We start from the raw sequence: 21,155 nt of genomic DNA, 5'->3' as shown, positions 1-21,155 counted from the left end.
GCCAGCTCCCTCCCAGCCAGTGTTCACTGCAGCCCTGAACATTTGCCTGGGGTGGAGAGGAGAACACAGAAGCTGCTCAGCCTGGAGGCCCTACTTCCCCCCAAAAGGCCAGTGGGGTCCAGCAACAGGGATTCTGCTAATGAGGTAGAGGGTCTGTCAGGTATTTCCTGGTGCTGAACATTTGACTTCTGTCAAGGGCATTGGGCAGCATAGCCAGGGGTGGGTCTTTACTCCTTTTACTGCTATTTGCATACCAATTTAAATACCTCTGCATAACAGATGAGATTTCATTTCAGGTAAGCCATAGGCTAGGCTAAAAGGGAGTCAGTAACTAGCTCAATAGATAGGGTGAAAATAGCTCCTAAAGTGAAAAAAAAGTTAGTCACTCTGTCACGTCTGACTCTTTGAGACCCACAGAGTGTAGCCCGCCAGGCTCCTCTGTCCATGAAATACTCCAGGCAAGAATACTGGTAGTGGCAGCCATTCCCTTCTCCAAGGGATCTTCTTCCCTACCCAGGGATCCAACCCAGGTCTCCCTCACTGCAGGCAGATTCTTTACCATCTGAGCCACCAAAAAATATCCTCTAAGTGCCCAGCTAAACATTAGGGACAAAGTAGGAAAGAAGATACAGACAGAGGTCAGGGGGAGTGTGCCATCGAATTACAGACCCATCATCAGGGCGCTGTACAGAAGACACAGGGCTGAGGAAGTGATGTGCTCAGTGTGGAGGCAGGACTGGAGCTAGGGCTGGGGCTGTAGCTTGCATGTTCTGTTTTGGGGTCCCCACCCTTTCCCAGGTCACTATCTGTCTTTAAAAGCTTCAGGTTACAATAAGGGATCACTTGGTTGGTGAGTTGTTTTTTCTTTTCTTTCTGGTCTGCTTTTCCTTTTGATTTGATCTTTTCTGATCTTTTCCTACAAGGTCCCTAGTCCCTGCAGGGGGAGCCTGTGTGAAATCTTAGCTCTTAGAAGAAAATTATGTGAACAGTAGTTCTTGCTGCTGACCACACAAAGGGATCACCTGGGGAGCTTTTGAAAAGACAGGTCTCTGGGCCCCACACCAGGTTAATTAAGGCAGACTTATGGGGTGGCCACAGGCCTTGGAAGTTTCAAAGATCTCCAGAGATTCAATTGTGCAGCCTGGGTTGAGAAGTAATCCATGAGTGGTTTCAAAAGAAGAAAGAAAGAAGCTAAGAAAAACAAGACCAGCTCTGAAGAGCTGACCTGGGCACAGATTCCAAGGTGAGTAAAGTGGCAGACCTCTCTCCAAATATCTGCTTTCCCTGGGCTCTCTGTCCCCATCCTTCTGTTCATGGATCCAAAATAACACCCCTGGAGACTCTTCAGGTTTATTTTTTAAGAACAGTCTATTAAAGGCACAGGTTTAAGTGTTATTAATTATTCACAAATTAGGGAAAATCAATTCTATCAGGTTGCTTTCCTCCAAAAACCTCTCTGAGATAAACAGGTCTGAAAAAAATAGAAATTTTCAATGAAGGGGACAGGAAAGCATTACCCTTGAGGAAAGGAACCTCCTTGGGGAAATTTCTCTGGGCATAGAAGAAAAGGGTTTTTAGGGCCACTTTGGGGTGATTTAAAAGCTGAGACTTAAAAGGTTGGGCTTGGGTTCTGCAATGATTGTTGGATGATAACAAACATAAAACTTCTGAACTTTAAAGTGATATTAAATAATATTTGTCATCTCCCAGACTGGCAAAGAATAGAAAATTTTATATATATATAAAATATATATATATATATATATATATATATATACACACTTTATTTTAGTGAATATAGAGGAATCAGGCAATTTCAAAGGTTGATACATTCTTTCTAGAAGGCAGTATACCAACAAGTATCAAAAACCCTAAAAATATAATGCCTCATTTCCACGAATTTTATTTAGAAGAATCAATCCTAAAATAATAACAAAACTGCAATCAAGGTTTATGGTGAAAAGAGTTCATGACATCGTTTATAATATCATTTATGATAGCAAAAATTCACAACTGCTAATATTTCCAATAGCAATAATTTAGGTGAATCAGATGTATTGTATTTGATAATACAGAATACAACCCTGAATGTTTGCTTTTCTATATGAATTTTAGTATAATGCATCTAATGCCATAAAATAAACTGTTATGTTACTACAGAGATTATATTAAATTTATAACTAAGGGAGAAATGGTATCTTTATAATGCTGTTATCCATTCAAGAATGGGATATATTTTTACATTTGTCCAAGTATTATTCAGTGCCTTTCATGAGTGTTTTAACATTTTTCTTGTATGGTTTTGCACATCTCTTGTCAAATTAAATCCAAAGTATTTCACCCAATGGCACCCCACTCCAGTACTCTTGCCTGGAAAATCCCATTGACGGAGGAGCCTGGTAGGCTGCAGTCCATGGGATCGCTAGGAGTCGGGCACGACTGAGCAACTTCACTTTCACTTTTCACTTTCACGCGTTGGAGAAGGAAATGGTAGCCCACTCCAGTGTTCTTGCCTGGAGAATCCCAGGGACGGGGGAGCCTGGTGGGCTGCCGTCTCTGGGGTCGCACAGAGTCAGACACGACTGAAGTGACTTAGCAGCAGCAGCAGCAGTCACTATTGTAAACGAAAGTTTCACTACCATTAATAATAATTATATGAAATATAATGTAGTCATTAAAATCATAATTCCAAGAGTGGTAGTGATATCTTATTAAGTGAAATATAGTATATAGGATATTGTTCCCGTTTTGTTAAAAATGACAACAAAAAGCTTCTGCACATCAAAGGAAACTATTAGCAAGGTGAAAAGACAGCCTTCAGAATGGGAGAAAATAATAGCAAATGAAGCAACGGACAAGCAACTAATCTCAAAAATATACAGGCAACTCCTACAGCTCAACTCCAGAAAAATAAATGACCCAATCAAAAAATGGGCCAAAGAACTAAATAGACATTTCTCCAAAGAAAACATACAGATGGCTAACACACACATGAAAAGATGCTGAACATCACTCTTTATCAGAGAAATACAAATCAAAACCACTATGAGGTACCATTTCACACCAGTCAGAATGGCTACGATCCAAAAGTTTACAAATAATAAATGCTGGAGAGGGTGTGGAGAAAAGAGAACCCTCTTACACTGTTGGTGGGAATGCAAACTAGTACAGCCACTATGGAGAACAGTGTGGAGATTCCTTAAAAAACTGGACATAGAACTGCCTTATGATCCAGCAATCCCACTGCTGGGCATACACACTGAGGAAACCAGAAGGGAAAGAGACACGTGTACCCCAGTGTTCATCACAGCACTGTTTGTAATAGCCAGGACATGGAAGCAACCTAGATGTCCATCGGCAGATGAATGGATAAGAAAGCAGTGGTACATATACACAATGGAGTATTACTCAGCCATTAAAAAGAATACATTTGAATCCGTTCTAATGAGGTAGATGAAACTGGAGCCTATTATACAGAGTGAAGTAAGCCAGAAGGAAAAACACCAATACAGTATACTAACGCATATATATGGAATTTAGAAAGATGGTAACAATAACCCGGTGTACGAGACAGCAAAAGAGACACTGATGTATAGAACAGTCTTATGGACTCTGTGGGAGAGGGAGAGGGTGGGAAGATTTGGGAGAATGACATTTAAACATGTAAAATATCATGTAAGAAACGAGTTGCCAGTCCAGGTTCGATGCACGATACTGGATGATTGGGGCTGGTACACTGGGACGACCCAGAGGGATGGTATAGGGAGGGAGGAGGGAGGAGGGTTCAGGATGGGGAACACATTTATACCTGTAGCGGATTCATTTTGATATTTGGCAAAACTAATACAATTATGTAAAGTTTTAAAATAAAATAAAATTTAAAAAAAAAATGACAACAAAGAGAAAACACTGGAACTAGCTTAAATGCGAGAATCACAGATTCTTTTCTCTTATGTAAAGTCCTAGAATTTGTGAAGTTTCTAAAAAACTTGTGCAACATTTGTAATTATTTTTTAATACTATCAAACTGTTCAGGCTGAGATAAAGGATAGGAAATGTTTTCATTCTTTTCCACTTCTCCCTCTACATCCCCCCACCTCTCATTACTTAAAGTATCTGCTTTCTAGTTCCAGAATCCAGCCTAAGGCAATGGTATAAAAGGTCTTTCACAGAGAGCATTAAAGAGGTTTAGAAGGTTTTCTTCATAAAAAAATATAAAAATAGACACTTTCCATCCTTGCAACCAAACTTGCAGATGAAATGTGAGACACGGCCCAATTGTAAAAATAGCTAACAATACACACTACCAGTACTGAATATGTACAATGAGCCAGGCACTTTGAATATGTAATTCCTAATTTGCACAATGTTCCCAGAGGCCAAGTTTTAGGGCCCTCATGTTACACAAGGTTAAACAAAATTGGAGAGGCTGTCCAGGCTCATATGGCTACTGTGGGGGTAGACCCAGAATTCAAACGCAGGGGTCGGGCACCCAGGCTGAGCTGTCAGGCACCCAGGTTGAGTGCTTTCTGCTCTCCACACTCCAAAGCAAACCCTGCTTTGCTCCAGGAATCATTCTGATGGCCAATTACCTCTACCTCTATTTTCTGCTGTGGAATTTAACTTTGCTTTTATTTAGTTATATTTTTGAAACAGCTTTATTGAGATAAAACTCACAGACTATACAATCTATCTGTGTAAAAAGTACAGTTCAGTGTTTTTAGTATAGTCACAGAGTTAGGCTGCCATTACAATTAATTTTAAAATGTTTGGAGCCCTCAAAGAAATGCTGTAACCTTAGCTATCAGTCTCCAATTGCCTGAATCCCCCACCTCCAGCTGTGCCAACCAATAATCTGCTTTCTGTCTCTACGGACTTGCCTGCGGAGATTTCCTATAAATGAAATAATATGTTATGTTCCCTTTTGTACTGGCTTCTTTTGCGTCACATAATGTTTTCAGGGTTCATTCTAGGTAGCAGCTTGTATCCGTCTATCTGTATCAGTCTATCTATCTACCTATATGGCTGAATGTTGTTGCATTGTGTGGACAGACCACATTTTGTTTATCCTTTTGCCAGGTGATGGACATTTGAGTCACTTGCACTTTGCTGATATTATGAATAATGCCGCTATGAACATTCCTGCACAGATTTCTCTGAGGACTTAAGTCTTTAATTCTCTTAGGTGTGCACCTAGGAGCGGGATTGCTGAGTCATATATGGTATCTCCATATGTAACCTTTTGAGGAACTGTTTCAGTGTTTCCTAAGTAACTGCACCACTTCTGTTCTCACAAGGCAACCTTCCCTTTGACAAGACTGAGTTCACACTTTAGTTCTGTCCTTTCATGAAACTTCAAGTTTCTATTGAATTAAAGCACAACTCAACTTTCGTTTCTCAAAATGTCCACTTAGATCTGACCTTGGACCTTTTCTACTTTGATTTTATTTTTCTAGATAAATATCATTACCAAGCATTCTTGTGTGTTTTTTAATACCTTTTTATAATGAGACCTTCACAACAATTTATAGTTCACACTTATTAAGATTGAGACTCAGGTGGCTAAGAAGTATTGCAACAGCCTGAATCTTTTTGTTTAGCAGTAAGCTTTTGCCTTGGGAGGGAGTAGAATTTCTCAGATTTGGGACTGGATAATTATTTGTTGGGGGTGTGGTGTCCTGGACTATGCTTTTCTATAGGATGTTTAGCAGCATCCCTGACTCCCGGGATGCCCCCATCCCCAGCACCAAAAACATCATCAGCATCATCAGACATGGAGTTATATAAGCTGTTTGTATATTTTAGAAATTAACCCCTTCTCTGTCACAAATATTTTCTCCCATTCTGTAGGTTGTCTTTTCATTTTGTTTATGGTTTCCTCTGCTGTACAAAAGCTTTTAAGTTTAATTAGGTCCCATTTGCTTATTTTTGCATTCATTTTCATCATTCTAGGAGATGGATCCAAAAAACATTACTGCAATTTGTGTCAAAAAATGTTCTGCCTATGATTTCCTCTAGGAGATAAGGATTAACACATATACACTATGATATATAAAAAGAGAACCAACAAGCACCTGCTATATAGCAGACACAGGGAACTATATTCAATATCCTGCAATAACCTGTAATGGAGAACAATCTGAAAAAGAATATATATATATATATGTGTGTGTGTGTGTGTATATGTATACTATATGTAACTTTGCTGTATACCTAAAATTAACACCACGTTGTAAATTACCTATACTGCAATTAAAAATGAATAAAGGGAAAAAAGAATAACACCACCAAACTCAGAGTTTTACAAAAATAAAATGATAAATGTATATGAATATTCTTGTGTGTTAGTAGCTCAGTTGTGTCTAACTCTTTTCAACCCCATAGACTATAGCCCACCTGCAGGATCCTCTGTCCATGGAACTCTCCAGGCAAGAATATTGGAGTGGGTAGGTAGCCATTCCCCTCTCCAGGGGATCTTCCTGACCCAGGGATCGAACCCAGGTCTCCTGTATTGCAGGCAGATTCTTTACTGTCTGAGCCACCAGGGAATATACTTAGCACATTATTTGGCCATGCTGAAAGACTATAAATTAAGTTTGTGCTTTAAAAAACAAACAAAAACAAAAACAAAATCATCACCAGACACTGCCAGAAGTCCCCTGCCTGAAAATGTGGGAATGGGAGGTCAGGATGGATGGGACTGGAAAATTTCCCTTGGTTGAGAATCACTGGTTTCAAGGAATAACTTGAGGTTGCAGAGTCTCAGAAAGCAAGCACTTGATTTCTATCTGTTTCATTCCCTTTTCTTCTCTCATTCTCAGTCCAGTTCCTAACAGGTCTTTGCATTTCAGCCTTCATCTGATTTAGGGTCTCTCTTTACGGATTGAAGACAGAACCTTTGAAGTCAGGTGTCTGTCCCAGCATCTCTAACCATCAGCCATACAGCCACACTGGGATACACAGAGCTACAGTCCAGGCCAGAGCACAGTCCTGAAGACTCTATTTCCAATCCTGGAAATAACCTATTACAGATCTCCCCATTTCATTTATTCACCTGTGACCCTTGCTCAAGGCCCTGCCACTTATAATTTCTAACAATCTAGACAGATTTCTTAATCTCTCTCAACTCCTTCTTCATCTGTAAAACAAAGACACAACTGCCTGGCTTGACTGAGAAGTTTCTAGGGTTTATCTTCCCCAGAAAACTCAATTCAGCTGTTTTTCTACATCCTTTCATACCAACCTTTACTTAACAATTCAAAGGTAATTTCAGTGTTTGAGAGAACAAAGTGGGGAATATCTAAATAATTGAATAAGGCAGTCTTAAAATGTCAATCACATCATAAAAGAGCATATTCTAATTAATAGCACCATTATGCCACAGTTTAGGTCCTCTGTCCTCTTTTTCTTGAATACCATTTATCCATCAATTATCAAATTCTATTAACCCTTTCCTTCATATGGTGAATTAAATTCACATATTTCTTCAAATTTCCTCTCCAACTTTGATTTCATCCCCTATCAGGGAGCTGGTAATCTTTCTGATGGGTTCCCTCTTTCTCCCAGCCCCTGATCTCTTTCTGGTACAAGACAACTTGCTAGATTGAAGTATTGGAAGAGCAAGTTTATTATTAAAACTTACAGCAAAAATCCCTCCAGTGTGTCAATAGAGCCCAGTGAATGAAAGTCAAATACTTGTCTTGATGCTTGATGCCTCTGTAATCTGGTCCCCATCGGTCTTTGCCATCTTATTTCTCAGTACGCCTACACAAATTTATTACTCTAGCTGGGCTAGTGTACTCATTATGCTCCTAGTGAATGCACTAAACTAACGTACTTTTCCTCCACCCTCCACCTCACCCATATGCTATTCTCCCAGCTCTCTGACTATTCAAATTCACCTTACTATCCTCCAATGCCCAGTTTTTGTCCTAGTACTTCCTCTCCTTAACTCTAGGAGCAGGAAGCTTTTTATTTTATTTTTTTTTAACTTCCTATTGCAGTCACCTAGCACAGACTTGGACACAACTGAAGTGACTTAGCAGCAGCAGCAGTAGCAGCAGCATAGTACAGGACGCCTAAAAAGAACTGAATGATTGAAACAGTAAGTTAATACAGCAGGAAATGAAAAAAGAAAGTTTTCCTAGGCAAGATCTGTACATAGACATTTCTTCTTTTGGATTCTAAAAATATCCACTGTCTGATCTATTAATTTAGTTCATATTATTTACTGCCTTGTACTATTAATTAACAATTCATCTCTGTAAGTGTTATCTCCTTGATGGTGTTCAAAGTTCCTGAGGGTCAGAGTCTGCATGGTGATTTGGTATTCCCCTCGGTATCAACAGGTATCAAAAGAGCAACATCCTGCCCTCTCCAAACGTTACTTGATTGATTGAGTGTCAGACTAGCTGAATCTCCACTGCCAAGTGTCAGCAGCTGGGCCCTCCTGGCACCTGGATGATAAATCATAGGTTAAACCTTTCCTAGTTGTGAAAGGCTGGCTCATGTGTTAAGATAACCTGGATCCTCAGAACCTTTGGTCAGCATCTGGAAGGAGAACAGCTGGGTTTGACATACACTGGAATCAGATAAAAACTGTGATATGTTCATAGTTGATGGTGAAGATACAGTGTCTCTAGAAGAGACTTGAATGCTTGGTTCCAAAGTCTACACAATAAAAATGAAGGTCAGCTCCACAGCCAGATACAGCTCCTCCCTGTCAGGAGGAGGAGCTCCTCCCTGTCACCTTTAGGAGACAGTCAAACTTTGGATCCCTGACCAAAATTATGGTTCATATTTTGCCTGTGCTTCTTTGTATCTGTGACTGAGCCACCTGTGGAGTCTTAGACATCCAGATCTCCTCCTATTTCTCTCCTCTTATTGGCACATCCTTCCCTTCCTTATTTGTTTAATGAAATTCTATTCATTCTTCAAAATCGAGCTATGTTTTCCTTGCCTCTAGGAAGCCTTCACTTTCTCAGCCTTCCTGGTCCCTCTTCTCTTATTCTCCTACTGTGTCCTAAGCATCTGTCCAATTGCATAATCAGTGCTCTATACTGTCCCTTTCAACAGCACCTATGAGCTTTTGGAAGCCAATCCCTCCATCCTCTGGAGAAGGAAATAGCAACCCACTCCAGTACTCTTGCCTGGAAAATCCCATGGACAGAGGAGCCTGGTAGGATGCAATCTATGAGGTCGCGAAGAGTCAGACATGACTGAGTGACTTCACTCTCACTTTTCACTTTCATGCATTGGAGAAGGAAATGGCAACCCACTCCAGTATTCTTGCCTGGAGAATCCCAGGGACTGGGGAGCCTGGTGGGCTGTCATCTATGGGGTTGCACAGAGTCAGACACGACTGGAGTGACTTAGCAGCAGCAGCAGCCCTCCATCCTCAGAATTGAGTACAGTACCAGCAGAGCACAGATGCTACAAAAGCTTCCTGAATTAAACTGTGTAATAGGGAAGAACAAATCTGACTCCATACTAGATCTGCTTCTTTTACTTTAACCATTGAATTCTATTGCTTTTATTTTGAGTTAAGAATATTGCCTATAGCCTGAAATATACAGGATGGTCCAGTCTCAAGGTTTTGACCTTTAAGGCATGATACCTTTCCATTCACAGAGATAAAAAGTTGTAGCACAGAGAATAACAACTGTGCTGGTGGAGGTTTACAGGAACATCATGACCTGGCCTATGTGGCTAGCTGTAAAAGCAATGGATTCTGACACCAAGAAGTTTGTAACAACCAACCATGCCCCTCCTTCACTTGGCCTTAAAACAATGGTTTGCTGAAACCTTTCCAGGAGTTTGAAGTTTTGTGGGACACGAGCCACCTGTTCTCCTTGTTTGGGCCTACAGTAAAACTTTCTCTGCTCCAAACTCCAACATTCTGGTATTGTTTGGCCTCATTGTGCATCAGACACAGGAACATGCATTCAGTAACAGGTGGAGGCAAAGTGAATTATATGAGAGAATTATTAAAGTATAAAACATGAAAGACTAAAGAAAATGACAACAGTTTTGACTATGAGATATTTCCCTATTAGACAAATCTAGTTCCCTGTTTCCCGTTGGAGCAAGCTGAAGAAGAATGTAGAGTAAGCTAAGAAATAAAATATTTCTGCCATTATTACTGAGACTTTAAAAAGCTATGGAGGCCCACCAGATCACTCCTTTAGTAAATATTCCCAACCTCTGCTTGATATCTTGAGGCTAAGGCAATGGCATGTCTCATTTCACATAAAGTGGAATGCCTCATCATATGCTTGTTTTCTGAAACTTGAACTATGGGCTCCGTCAGACAGCTTGTTGAGACAGCCATGGCCCTGTGGCTATCTACTAATATTTGTTTGTCCTTACCAATGGGATTTTCTCAACATTATCTTAGCTAAAACACAGGCATTAATGACAGCTTAATTGAAGCAGAGGATGAGGTTCACAAAGTCATCATGTTTACTTGATGTACAGATGGTGGTGATATAAACATATTCTATGAAAAAGGACAATATTGGGGAATGCTCTGCAAACTCCAGGGCTGCAGATTACAACCATCTGGTCATAAGCATCAATAGGGTGAGCACTTTCAACCTTCATGACACAGCTCTCCCTGCCATCTCCCACCTCTGGGAGCCCCACTGGCCTCTATCTAATTAGTATCTCCCCTGAGTACAGCTCATTCCTGGGCTTGACACATGGTGCCTCATAGAACTGTTGCAGCATGGATGTTGGTTAAAAACCATTGTGAACTCTTTTTCCAAGGTTAAAATGAGATCCTTCAGAAATGTTTTGGAGGTCATTTCTAGTAGTTCATTTATTCAGATGCTTGCTTATACATAAGACAAATAGTTACAGAAGGCCTATTATAAATAAGGTGTTAGACTAGGCCTTGGGCAAATAGTGGTGAGCAAGGCAGGCAGTGATGTTGTTCCCATGAATCCTTACATTCCATGGTGACAAGAACATTGAGAAACCAATTGTAGAGATATATGATTAATACAGGGTTCCCAGGTGGCTCAGTGGTAAAGAATCCTCCTGCCAGTGCAAGAGACACAGGGGATGCAGGTTTGATCACTGAGTGAGGAAGATCCTTTGGAGTAGGAAATGGCAACCCACTCCAGTGTTCTTTCCTAAAGAATTCTATAGACAGAGGCACCTGGCGGGCCACAGTCCATAGGGTTGCAAAGAGTTGGATACAACTGCACACACGCATGCCTGTACACATGATTAATATATTTTTTTATAAATTATCTTATTGAAGTATAGTTTATTTAAAATATTGTGGTAGTTTCTGCTATACAGCAAAGTGATTCAGTTATACACCTATACACATTCTTTTCATATTCTTTTTCCATTATGGTTTATCACAGGATACTGAATAGAGAATACTATCCTACATAGTAAGACACTGTTGTTGATCCATTCTACATACAGGTAAGTCCCATACGTATGAATGAGTTCTGTTCTGAGAGCACATTCATAAGTCCAATTTGTTTATAAGTCAAAGTAACCATAGGTACCCACATAACACATTTGGCTATATAGTACTGTACCGTAATAGGTTTATAATACTTTAAAATACAAATAGCATATAAAACAAACAGAAAAATAAAGAAATTAATTTTAATCTTACAGTACAGTACCTTGAAAAGTACAGTAATACAGTATGATAATTGGCATACTGTTCTCATCTTTGAAAGTTGACAATTTGAAGGTTCACATTGAGAATTTACTGTACAATAGTTTGCATCTGCTAATCCCAAATTCCCAATCCATCCCTCCCCCACCCCTCATCCCTCTTAGCAATAACAATCTGGTCTCTATGTCTGATAATACACCTTCTATTGGGCTGAATTGTGCACCCCCCCAAATCCATATGTTGAAGTCTTAGCCCTCTCCCCATACCTGAGAATGTGTCTGTATTTAGAGATAAGATTCTGAAAGAAGTAATAAAGGTAAAATAAAGTCTTATGAGTAGGCCCATAGCCAATATGACTTGTGCCCTCACAAGAGAAAGGCATTAGGACACAGATGGGCACAGAGAGAGAAGATTATGTGAGGACACAGGGAGAAAGCAGCCTCTGCAAACCAAGAAGAAACCAGCCCTGACCACGCCTTAAACTTCTAGCCTCAACAACTGGAAGAAAGGAAATTTCTGATAGGTCTCCTACAGAGTGAGTCTGACTTTGTGATTCTACGGACTGGGGCCCATCGGGCTTCTCTATCCATGGGATTTTCCTGGCAAGAATACTGGAGTGTGTTATCATTTCCTCCTTCAGGGGATCTCCCAACCTGGGGATCAAACCGGCATCTCCTGCATCTCCTGCCTTGTAGGCAGATTGTTTACTACTGAGCAACTGAGGAAGCCGATATGTCTTCTAATCCATGGTATTTTGTTATGACAATCCTAGTAAACTAATACATATTTAGGCCAAAGCTACAAAAGAAAATAACCAGAAGACTAGATAATGGGGCAGTTGGTTGGCTTTAGGAAGGTTTATTTAAAAAATATCAATTGATATAAATTTTAAAAGAATAAGTGAAATGATGTGGACCACAGCTGTAGGAGGATTTATTTAAATAAAGGCAATGTTAAATAATCATCCAATAATATCCATGATGGTTGTGGATCAAAGGCTATGCCATTAAAATTTCATCCCATGTTCAGCTATAGAAAGAACAAGTCAGCCCCAACATTCTTCTAAATATAGAAAATTAATGACTGATTAGAAGGAATTGTTTCATAATTAGTAATTCTGGAATGCCTGGTGTCTACTGGAAAATGTAAGGTGGTTGAGGATGCTGAACACTATTACTTGTATGTAAGGATTCAGTGGAATGACCTGAAATTGTCTCTCCAGCAAGCCATCTGCCTCCACTGAAAGCATTTTTGTAGCATCTGTTTGATTTCCGGATCTTTGCTCATCATGTGTTTTTTGGCCTAGGGATTCTGTCCTGTTCCCCGTGATTGGTTTTCTCCTTCTGTCTTTCCTGCTTATAATCGTTTTGCAGGTCCCTACTGCCAGGTTAGATCTGTCTGAAAATTCCCTCTCCCATCTTCTGGGTTCTGTTCAATTGCGCGGAGACTCATTTCTTACTACTGAAAATTCCACCCTGGGTTTGATGCCTCTAGTACATCAGAGCAGTAGACTGTGTGGCTATGTGCTCTGGATAGAATATTCTCTAATGAAAAGCCATTAGACAGTCTCTCTGCCATTTGGCCTTACTGGGGTGTGTTCTATTTTCTGCAGTGAAGCAAACATAAAAATTTTCATCTGTGACAAATTCTGAGGTGAGGTGAGGTGAAGTTGTTCAGTTGTGTCCAACTCTTTGTGACCCCGTGGACTGTAACCTGCCAGGCTCCTCCGTCCCTGGGATTCTCCAGGCAAGAATACTGGAGTGGGTTGCCATTTCCTTCTCCAGGGGATCTTCCCAACCCAAGGATCGAACCCAGGTCTCCCGCATCAGAGGCAGATGCTTTAACCTCTGAGTCAAGTCTATCTCACATTAAAAGACCCTTATTATGACTGTCTTGTTTTCTCTTCACAATCAGTAGGTCTGGTACATACAACTCTTTCTCTACTAACATTGTTTGAAAGTCCTACATATCCTGATAACTTTGACACATATAGAGTATCCTAGTGTGAATTAAAGATGGTTAATAAGACAAAACAAAACACAACTTCTCAGATTTAGATCCTTGGCACCTAATTCTATATGGATCACAAAGAAAAACATGCAGGACTTTTCTTGGATATTCAAGCATTTCATTCACAAAAATCACTGTATGAAAGAAGCCCAGTTTACCATTCTTCCTCCCCAAAATGCACCACAAAATGAGGAGTTGAGAAAAGTGATCTTTGGCAGGGAGATTGGCCCTGCTGAATACATGTAATTAAGGGCACTTATTCCATTGTCAAAAGAAGACTCTGGAGTTGATGATTTCCTTGAAGACATTGTTGACCTCCTGTTTTACTTTAGGAACTCATGAAAGTTTAGAAGGAACTTAATTCTAGACCAGTTCTCTCTTTCAGCTACAAAGTACAGTGTAGTCTAACAGAATAAAACTCAGATTCTGCATCTATGCAGAACACAGTGAGGTTGTTGTCCTGGATGCTAAGGCCTGAGTTCAAGGACTTTGCCCAGACTAGCTTTTTGGTGGGAAATTGATGTTTTGAGGGGTGGTGGCTCAGAGGATAAAGCGTCTGCCTGCAATGCAGGAGACCTGGGTTCGATCCCTGGGTTGGGAAGATCCCCTGGAGAAGGAAATGGCAACCCACTCCAGTATTCTTATCTGGAGAATCCCATGGACAGAGGAGCCTGGCGGGCTACGGTCCACGGGGTCGCAAAGAATCAGACATGACTGAGCGACTTCACTTTAGAGCAGAAAAAAAACATACTTCCAATTTTCAGGACTGAAGCCCCCAGATCTCTTTCTTCCTATTCTTATTCCCCATTCTTCTCCCATCAGCACAAGAAAAATAACATTGAAATGGCAGGCCACTTGCAGAATAATTATAATGGTGCCAGCTTTTCTTCAGAAGACTTAATGTTTCACTTGCAATTCAAAACACTCTGCTTGACCAAGCCAAGTGCTCTCCTTTACTTTTACACAAGTTCCTGTTCTTAGTCATCCGGATTAGTCTGGACAATAACATCTACATCCTAAGCATATTTTTAACAGTCTTTTAAAATGGCAGCCATCCTCCATTCAAAAATAGAATCTGTTGTCAATCATTTCAGGAGCAGGTGTGACCTGAGAAAGTGGTCCCCAAGACATGCGGTTCCTGGGGAGAAGTGATGAGGAACTAGGGTTTTAAATGCATAAAGGAGGAGATCCAGGTGTGTATTTATTTAAGATTTGCACGATTGACTGCTCTGATTCTTAAAGGGGGAGATGATGCTCCTCATCTGGCAATAGGACTCCTGGAAAGCTTCCTGTCCATTCCCATTCAGCCTTCAGATTTCCAGCTGGGGTTTGCAATGCAGAGGTGACAGGAATATGGGTAAACTGTCCTGTGCATGGCAAAGTCTCTGGAAGCATCCAGGCTCTTACTTAGTGCCCTTCGTGCATGCGTGTGTTCTCGGTCATGTCCAACTCTTAGCGATCCCATGGACTGTGGCCTGCCAGACTCCTCTGTCTATGGAATTTTCTGGGTAAGAATCCTAGAGTGGGTTGCCATTTCCTACTCAGGGGATCTTCCTGACCCAGGGATCAACCCGTGTCTCTTGCACTGATAGCCGGATTCTTTACCAGTGCACCTCCTGGAAAGCCCAGTTCCCTTTGTACTTATGTGATGTACATAAAATTATGTGATAATTTTACTAAGGAATCATCACTGAGCATTTAAAAAGGTCTGAGAAAATCATGTCCCATATATTCAATGAACAGTAGCATACATGTGTGTTAGGTATGCATAACTTACATTATAATTGTATACAGGCAATGTCAGCTAAAGTCTACAAAGACAGTGGATTCATCATCTGTTCTCAACCCATCTAATTCCCAAATCTGTCTATTGATGGGGCCACCAAGTAAAATGTTTTGGGAAAAGCCAACTTTAGATCCTATGCAGCCTACTTTCTTTAACAGCCTATTGTCATTTCATCTTTCAGCTAAAGCAGAGTTTCTTTATATTTGAATTCTTTAAGCAACTGGTATTGGGCTTCCCTGATAGTTCAGTTGGTAAAGAATCTCCTGCAATGTGGGTGACCTGGGTCCAATCCCTGGGTTGGGAAGGATCTTCCTTCTTTCCCTGGAGAAGGGAAAAGCTACCCACTCCAGTATTTTGGCCTGGAGAATTCTGTGGACTATAAGTCCAAGGGGTCACAAAGAGTCGGACACAACTGAGCGTCTTTCACTTTCAAGCAACTGAGAATATCAAAAATCAATGTAAGAGTCAGCAAGACACAGTGTGAAAACTGTGGACCTAGGAGTGCAAAGGAAAAGCCTGAGCTTGAACACCTTCTTGGTCAAGGGAGCTTAATTTCTGACTCTCAATTTTCTCTTATGCATGTTGGTAAAATAAGAATCACTTCATATGTTTCATGAGTTTTTTGTTTTTTTCTGTAGTATTATATGATAAGGTCCTAGCATAATGCCTGACCTGCAAGAGATCCACAGTGTTTGTTGATTCTAGTGTCAACATCACAGTGTTTGTTGATGTAAGTGTCACATCACTTACAGTGAAAGGGTGCCCTTGACTCTTCCTCATATCCACACGCACAAAGCTTTCAAGAAAGAAGATGACAAAAATAGAAATCAAAGTAGAATACAATGGAGGGATTGTACTACTGTCCTTCATCTTCCTGAAACTTAATTCCTAACAAATAAATTCAGAACCCTTCTATTTTGAGAATGACTTAGTTTGGACTTCTCTTCCTGATCTTCAATGCAAAAATGCACGAAATAATCTGCCCCCCAAAGCTTGCACACTATATGAAGCTCTGGTAATAGTAGTGAATGTGCCAGGCATCCATGATCTGCCCTTTCTGTGGGGTCATCCTTTCTTTTAGATTCAGGACATTAGAAATACCTGAACTAATCTCAAGTAGATCTTTAAATATCTGGATTCCTTGTTCAACTAATAAAATGTGGTGCTAGTTTCTAATTTCCATGGAGTACCATGTGTCAAGGGTAGTCCCAAGGGCCCTCAAAAACTTTCAGAACAACAGTTATTATTTTCTAATTTCTCACATGAGCTTTTCACTTCTTACAAAGCCAATATGATCTCAAGTACTTGGAAAACAAGTTTCCTCAGAAATGTAAGGGAGGAAAAAACCGGTTTTGTTCTTTTGCTTTTTTTGTTTACTTGTTTATCTGTCTTTTACCTGGGATAGAAAAACACCAGGAGACAAAAAGCCTTGATCCATTTCAAAGAAAAATGAAAGAAATTCATAATTTCCAAAATTCAGGAAATTCTTGGGGAAAGAAGCAAACAAGTTTTCTGAGACAGACATCAGAATGTTTTTAAAACTTTCTTTTCCTTGTCTGATCCTTTTGAGAGGCAGGTAAAAAATACCCGATGATTTTCTTTTTCTCCCTGTGTAGCTGGGTAATGGGGCAGCTTTTACCAGCCTGTCTCTCAGTCATAAACACATTTTAATGGACTGACACATGCTTAATAATACAGGTAACACCTGAATGCTTTAGAGTAAAGTGCCACTGGGGCCTGTACTTTATTAAAACTGTATTTTGACCTGAGGCATACAAGTCTCTGCACTCAACCATCTCACCAATTAAAGAGAAAAAGCCCAGTGCCAGCTCACCATTTTTCTTCTTCACATAAGGATTGAGTTTTAAATTTTCTAACTCTATACATGAAAACTGGTATGTTTCTAAGAGATTAACTCACCTTCCATGACTGGAAATCTTGGAAATTTTATAAAAGTCCCAGGAGTGTGCAAATTCACTCAGTTTTTATGACTCTGAGGAGTGAGGCTTATTTTCACCAGAGATCCTGAGTTGGTGTGGAAGAAAGAGAAACTTGCTAAATAGCTTCTCAGCACTGTGTCAAAGGTTTGATCCATTTAATCTCATGGTGCTTCAGATGGTAAAGAGTCCACCAGCAATGCAGGAGACCCAGGTTTGATGCCTGAGTCAGGAAGATTCCCTGGAGAATGGAATGGCTACCCACTCCAGTATTCTTGCCTGGGGAATTCCATGGACAGAGGAGCCTGGCAGGCTACAGTCCATGAGCTGTAAAAAGTTGGACACAACTGAATAGCTAACACTTTCATTTTCAATCACCATCACTGTCTTGTAATATAAAGATTTTTTTTTTCCATCTCCTATTACAGGTAGATGCTAAGATGGTCCCAATAACCCATGACTCCTGCTGTGTAAACATTTGTATAATCCCCTTGACTTGAGCAAGGGTTAGATTTATTTTCTTTTCTAATGAGCAGAATATGTTGAAAATGATGGGATGCTACTCTTGCTATGAGATACACGAACACCATGGCATTGTCCTGAGGATTCTTTCTCACTCTCTCCAAAGTCACTCACTCTAGATTAAGAGTACTGCCCTATCAATGAGGCAGCCTTCTGGAGAGGCCATGGGGATAAGTTTGAATCTTCTGAGGCCTTTCAACAGCCATGTGTGTTAGCCTGCAAGCAGAATTAACCCTGGTTGAAATTTGAGATGGCCGTTGCCTCTACTAACAAGCTGATTGTAGCTAGAACTACCTAGTCAGGGGGCCTCTGGATTCCTGACTCTTAGAAACTGAGACATAGCACATGCTGTTTTCAATCCCTACATGTTGGCATAATTTGTTATGCAGCTATAGGTACCTAATACACTCTTACATGGGAGACAAAGTTAGGAACTTAATCTAGGGCCACAGACTGATAAAGGGAAGAGGCACCTGTGGACCCTCCTGATTGACTTGCAGACCCAAACTTCTGTCATTTACAGAGGTTCAGTGGGTTTTTTGTTCATCCATTGACTCTGAAGATTTCCCATAGTCTGACCTGATCTTAACTATTAAATTATGTCTTTTGCTCCCTAACTCATATTTCTCTAATTTGTTTGGATGACAGAGCTCACAGTCCAGTGGCGAAAGAAAGATATTTAAATTAAAGAAAGATGCAATATCATGTAATCTGGGATGGATATTGGCCCAGAAGAGGGGGTTTGATTCAAACTGTAGAGCCAGGAGGGCTGCTCAGAGGATTCATTGACCTAGCCGCCTGCCTTAGCCTCCAATCCAATGCCTGCATGTAAGTCTGACCTCTGTAAGTACTTGTCACTAAGTGAACATGCTGTTTCTGGAAGGACAGTAATATAACAAGTAGAGAAGGAGGGAGAAAATTTCATAGCTCCATGTTAAAGGAAAGGCAGATAGAAGAGCCAGGGTATGGTTCATACCTCTGTTCCATATTGCCATACATTAGGGCCTAATTTATACTGCTGTAAAAGGAAGTGCTTTCCAATCTTCATAGATAAAGATTAAGTGATCATATGAAGTGAAGTAAGTCAAACAAAGAAAATATCATATGATATCACTTATATGTGGAATCTGAAATATGACACAAATGTAAAAATCTACAAAACAAAAACAGACTTATAGACTTGGAAAACAAACATGGTTACCAAAGGGAAAATGTACGGAGGAGAGAGGGATAAATTAGGAGTTTGGGATTAACAGATGCACACTACTATATATAATGATCAAGAACCTAGAGTATAGCCCAGGTAACTATACTCCGTACTCTGTAATAATCTAGATAGGGAAAGGATCTGAAAAAGTATATGTATATTGTATAATGTATAACCTGAATCATTTTGGTGTAACCTGAAACTAACACAACATTGTGAATCAACTATACTACAATATAATTTTTTTTTTTTTTTTTAGGAATAAAAAAACTATTGGATCTTCAAACCTGAAGTTTGTGAAGACTAATTATCCCACATCCCTGGGAGCTAGAGCCTGTATGTTTTGGTCAGAATCTCAAACATGTGTCGACTTGGCTGAATAAGAAAGTGATCTAGAAGTTGTCAGCAGACAGTACCTGTGAGGATTTCAGCTGCACGTTCTGTCATTTTCTGAATCACGAGTCTCAGGGTTCCATCCTCCAGACTCAGCAGCAGGGTCCCTGAGCCCTCAGAGAGCCTTGTGGACAAAAGGAGGCCATCCTTGTTCCAGGTTCGAAACTGGAAACTCACTGAGAGCCCATCGATTTGGGGAGTCCCAGGCAGCAGCAAATAACTGCTGCTGGAGTTGACAAATGTGATGGGAACAATCTGTGGTTCAGAGCAGGAAAAAGTGACATTGCCCTGGAAAACAATAAAAATCAAATATATAAAAGCCATTTTTTATTCTGCAATCTGACAGCTGATATAAACAATCACCCAGAGCTGACCTTAATTTCAGGATTATTCCACATTCAGCAGTAAGATCTTAAAGGGAAAAATATGTTAGCTTTGTTCAGAAACACCCACAAGATAGTTTTCCACTCCTATTTTCTGGATCACAGTGCTATCTGCAAAAAGAGTCATCAAAGACCTAGGGCGATGGAGGGATAGGAAACATCAGAAGTTTCTAGGGATCCAGAGATAAAAATAATAACATTCATTCACTGAGTAATGATGTACTGCAAGTCAACTAATGCCAAGACCTGGGATACTTTTCAAAGTGGTACACTTGAGAAAATTTTGTTACAATGTGGAAAGCCACTGACACCAGCTCCCAGGGAAGCCTGGGAAAAGAAATAGCTAAAAGAGCAAAGGTTTCATAATGAAGGTGATGCTTTCCTGGAAGGAAGTGGGGAAGGACAGGAGCGAACGTCCAGCCAGCCTTCTCAGTAAATGGCATGGAGTTCGCAAAAGCTTGGAGAAATTAACAAAATGGCATTCCTGAAAAGTGAGTCATTTCTGAACTTGAAGTGGGACAGAGAGGGCCAGGGCTATGAAGGAGGTGAGGCAAGAAAAATGAGTAGAAGTAGAGTTTAAAAGCCTTTTATGCTTGCCAAAGTTATCATACAAAGTCAGAAGCAGTAAAATGACATTGGCCATATTTTTAACATATTAAGAGTATTTTTAGTAATATGAAGATTTGAGGGGTGCATGAGAGGACCAGAAGTGGGGAGTATTAAGTGTGTATATATATAGTAGAAGAAGGAAGAAGATTATTCTTCACATAAGTGTGAGAAAACAGGTCAGTTTATTTGAGGAAGTTACAGGAAAATAAAGACGTGTGTGTGTGTGTGTGTGTGTGTGTGTGTGTGTGTGTATAGATATATATACACTCAGCTGAGCCATGTGCTGAGTCACTTTTACTAGATGAATAAGGAGAAAGCCTGGAGCACCTTCTAGATTATGAATAGCTATTACAACATGAAAGCCATTTGGAATTTTTATAACCAACAACTTCTCATTTAGCACCACTACCACTTGTCTTTTTTAGATTCTAAACTAATCTCTACAATACTGTCAGTATATTATTCAGGTAAGTGTAAGACAATATTCTCCTCTACACAGTCATGGACACATCTTTTTTGGGGGAAAAATGTATTTTATTGAAGTATAGTTGATTTGCAATGTTGTGTTAATTTCTACTGTACAGTAAAGTGATTCCATTACACATGGGTGTGTGTGTGTATGTATACATATATATGAATAAATAGATATATAGTTCTTTTTTTC

General features: G+C 40.1%; 1 protein-coding gene and 1 long non-coding RNA gene across 2 annotated transcripts in view; one reads left to right on the top strand and one right to left on the bottom strand.

The window, feature by feature from the left end:
* Window positions 1-21,155, bottom strand: part of CNTNAP5 (contactin associated protein like 5) — a 1,040,194-nt gene that overhangs the window by 458,010 nt on the left and 561,029 nt on the right. The window contains exon 8 of the mRNA XM_027562987.1: window positions 19,523-19,787. Coding sequence (XP_027418788.1) covers window positions 19,523-19,787 — 265 coding nt within the window. The remainder of the gene's footprint in view (window positions 1-19,522; window positions 19,788-21,155) is intronic.
* Window positions 552-19,822, top strand: LOC113905537. Its single transcript, XR_003514684.1, has 3 exons — window positions 552-1,243; window positions 18,548-18,727; window positions 19,366-19,822. It is a non-coding gene; the product is annotated as an uncharacterized LOC113905537 (long non-coding RNA).

The sequence above is a fragment of the Bos indicus x Bos taurus genome, chromosome 2 (assembly GCF_003369695.1).
Source record: "Bos indicus x Bos taurus breed Angus x Brahman F1 hybrid chromosome 2, Bos_hybrid_MaternalHap_v2.0, whole genome shotgun sequence".
In the NCBI taxonomy this organism is placed as follows: domain Eukaryota; kingdom Metazoa; phylum Chordata; class Mammalia; order Artiodactyla; family Bovidae; genus Bos; species Bos indicus x Bos taurus.
The sequence above is the reverse complement of the archived record's forward strand: the minus strand, read 5'-3'. Positions and strand labels throughout refer to the sequence as shown.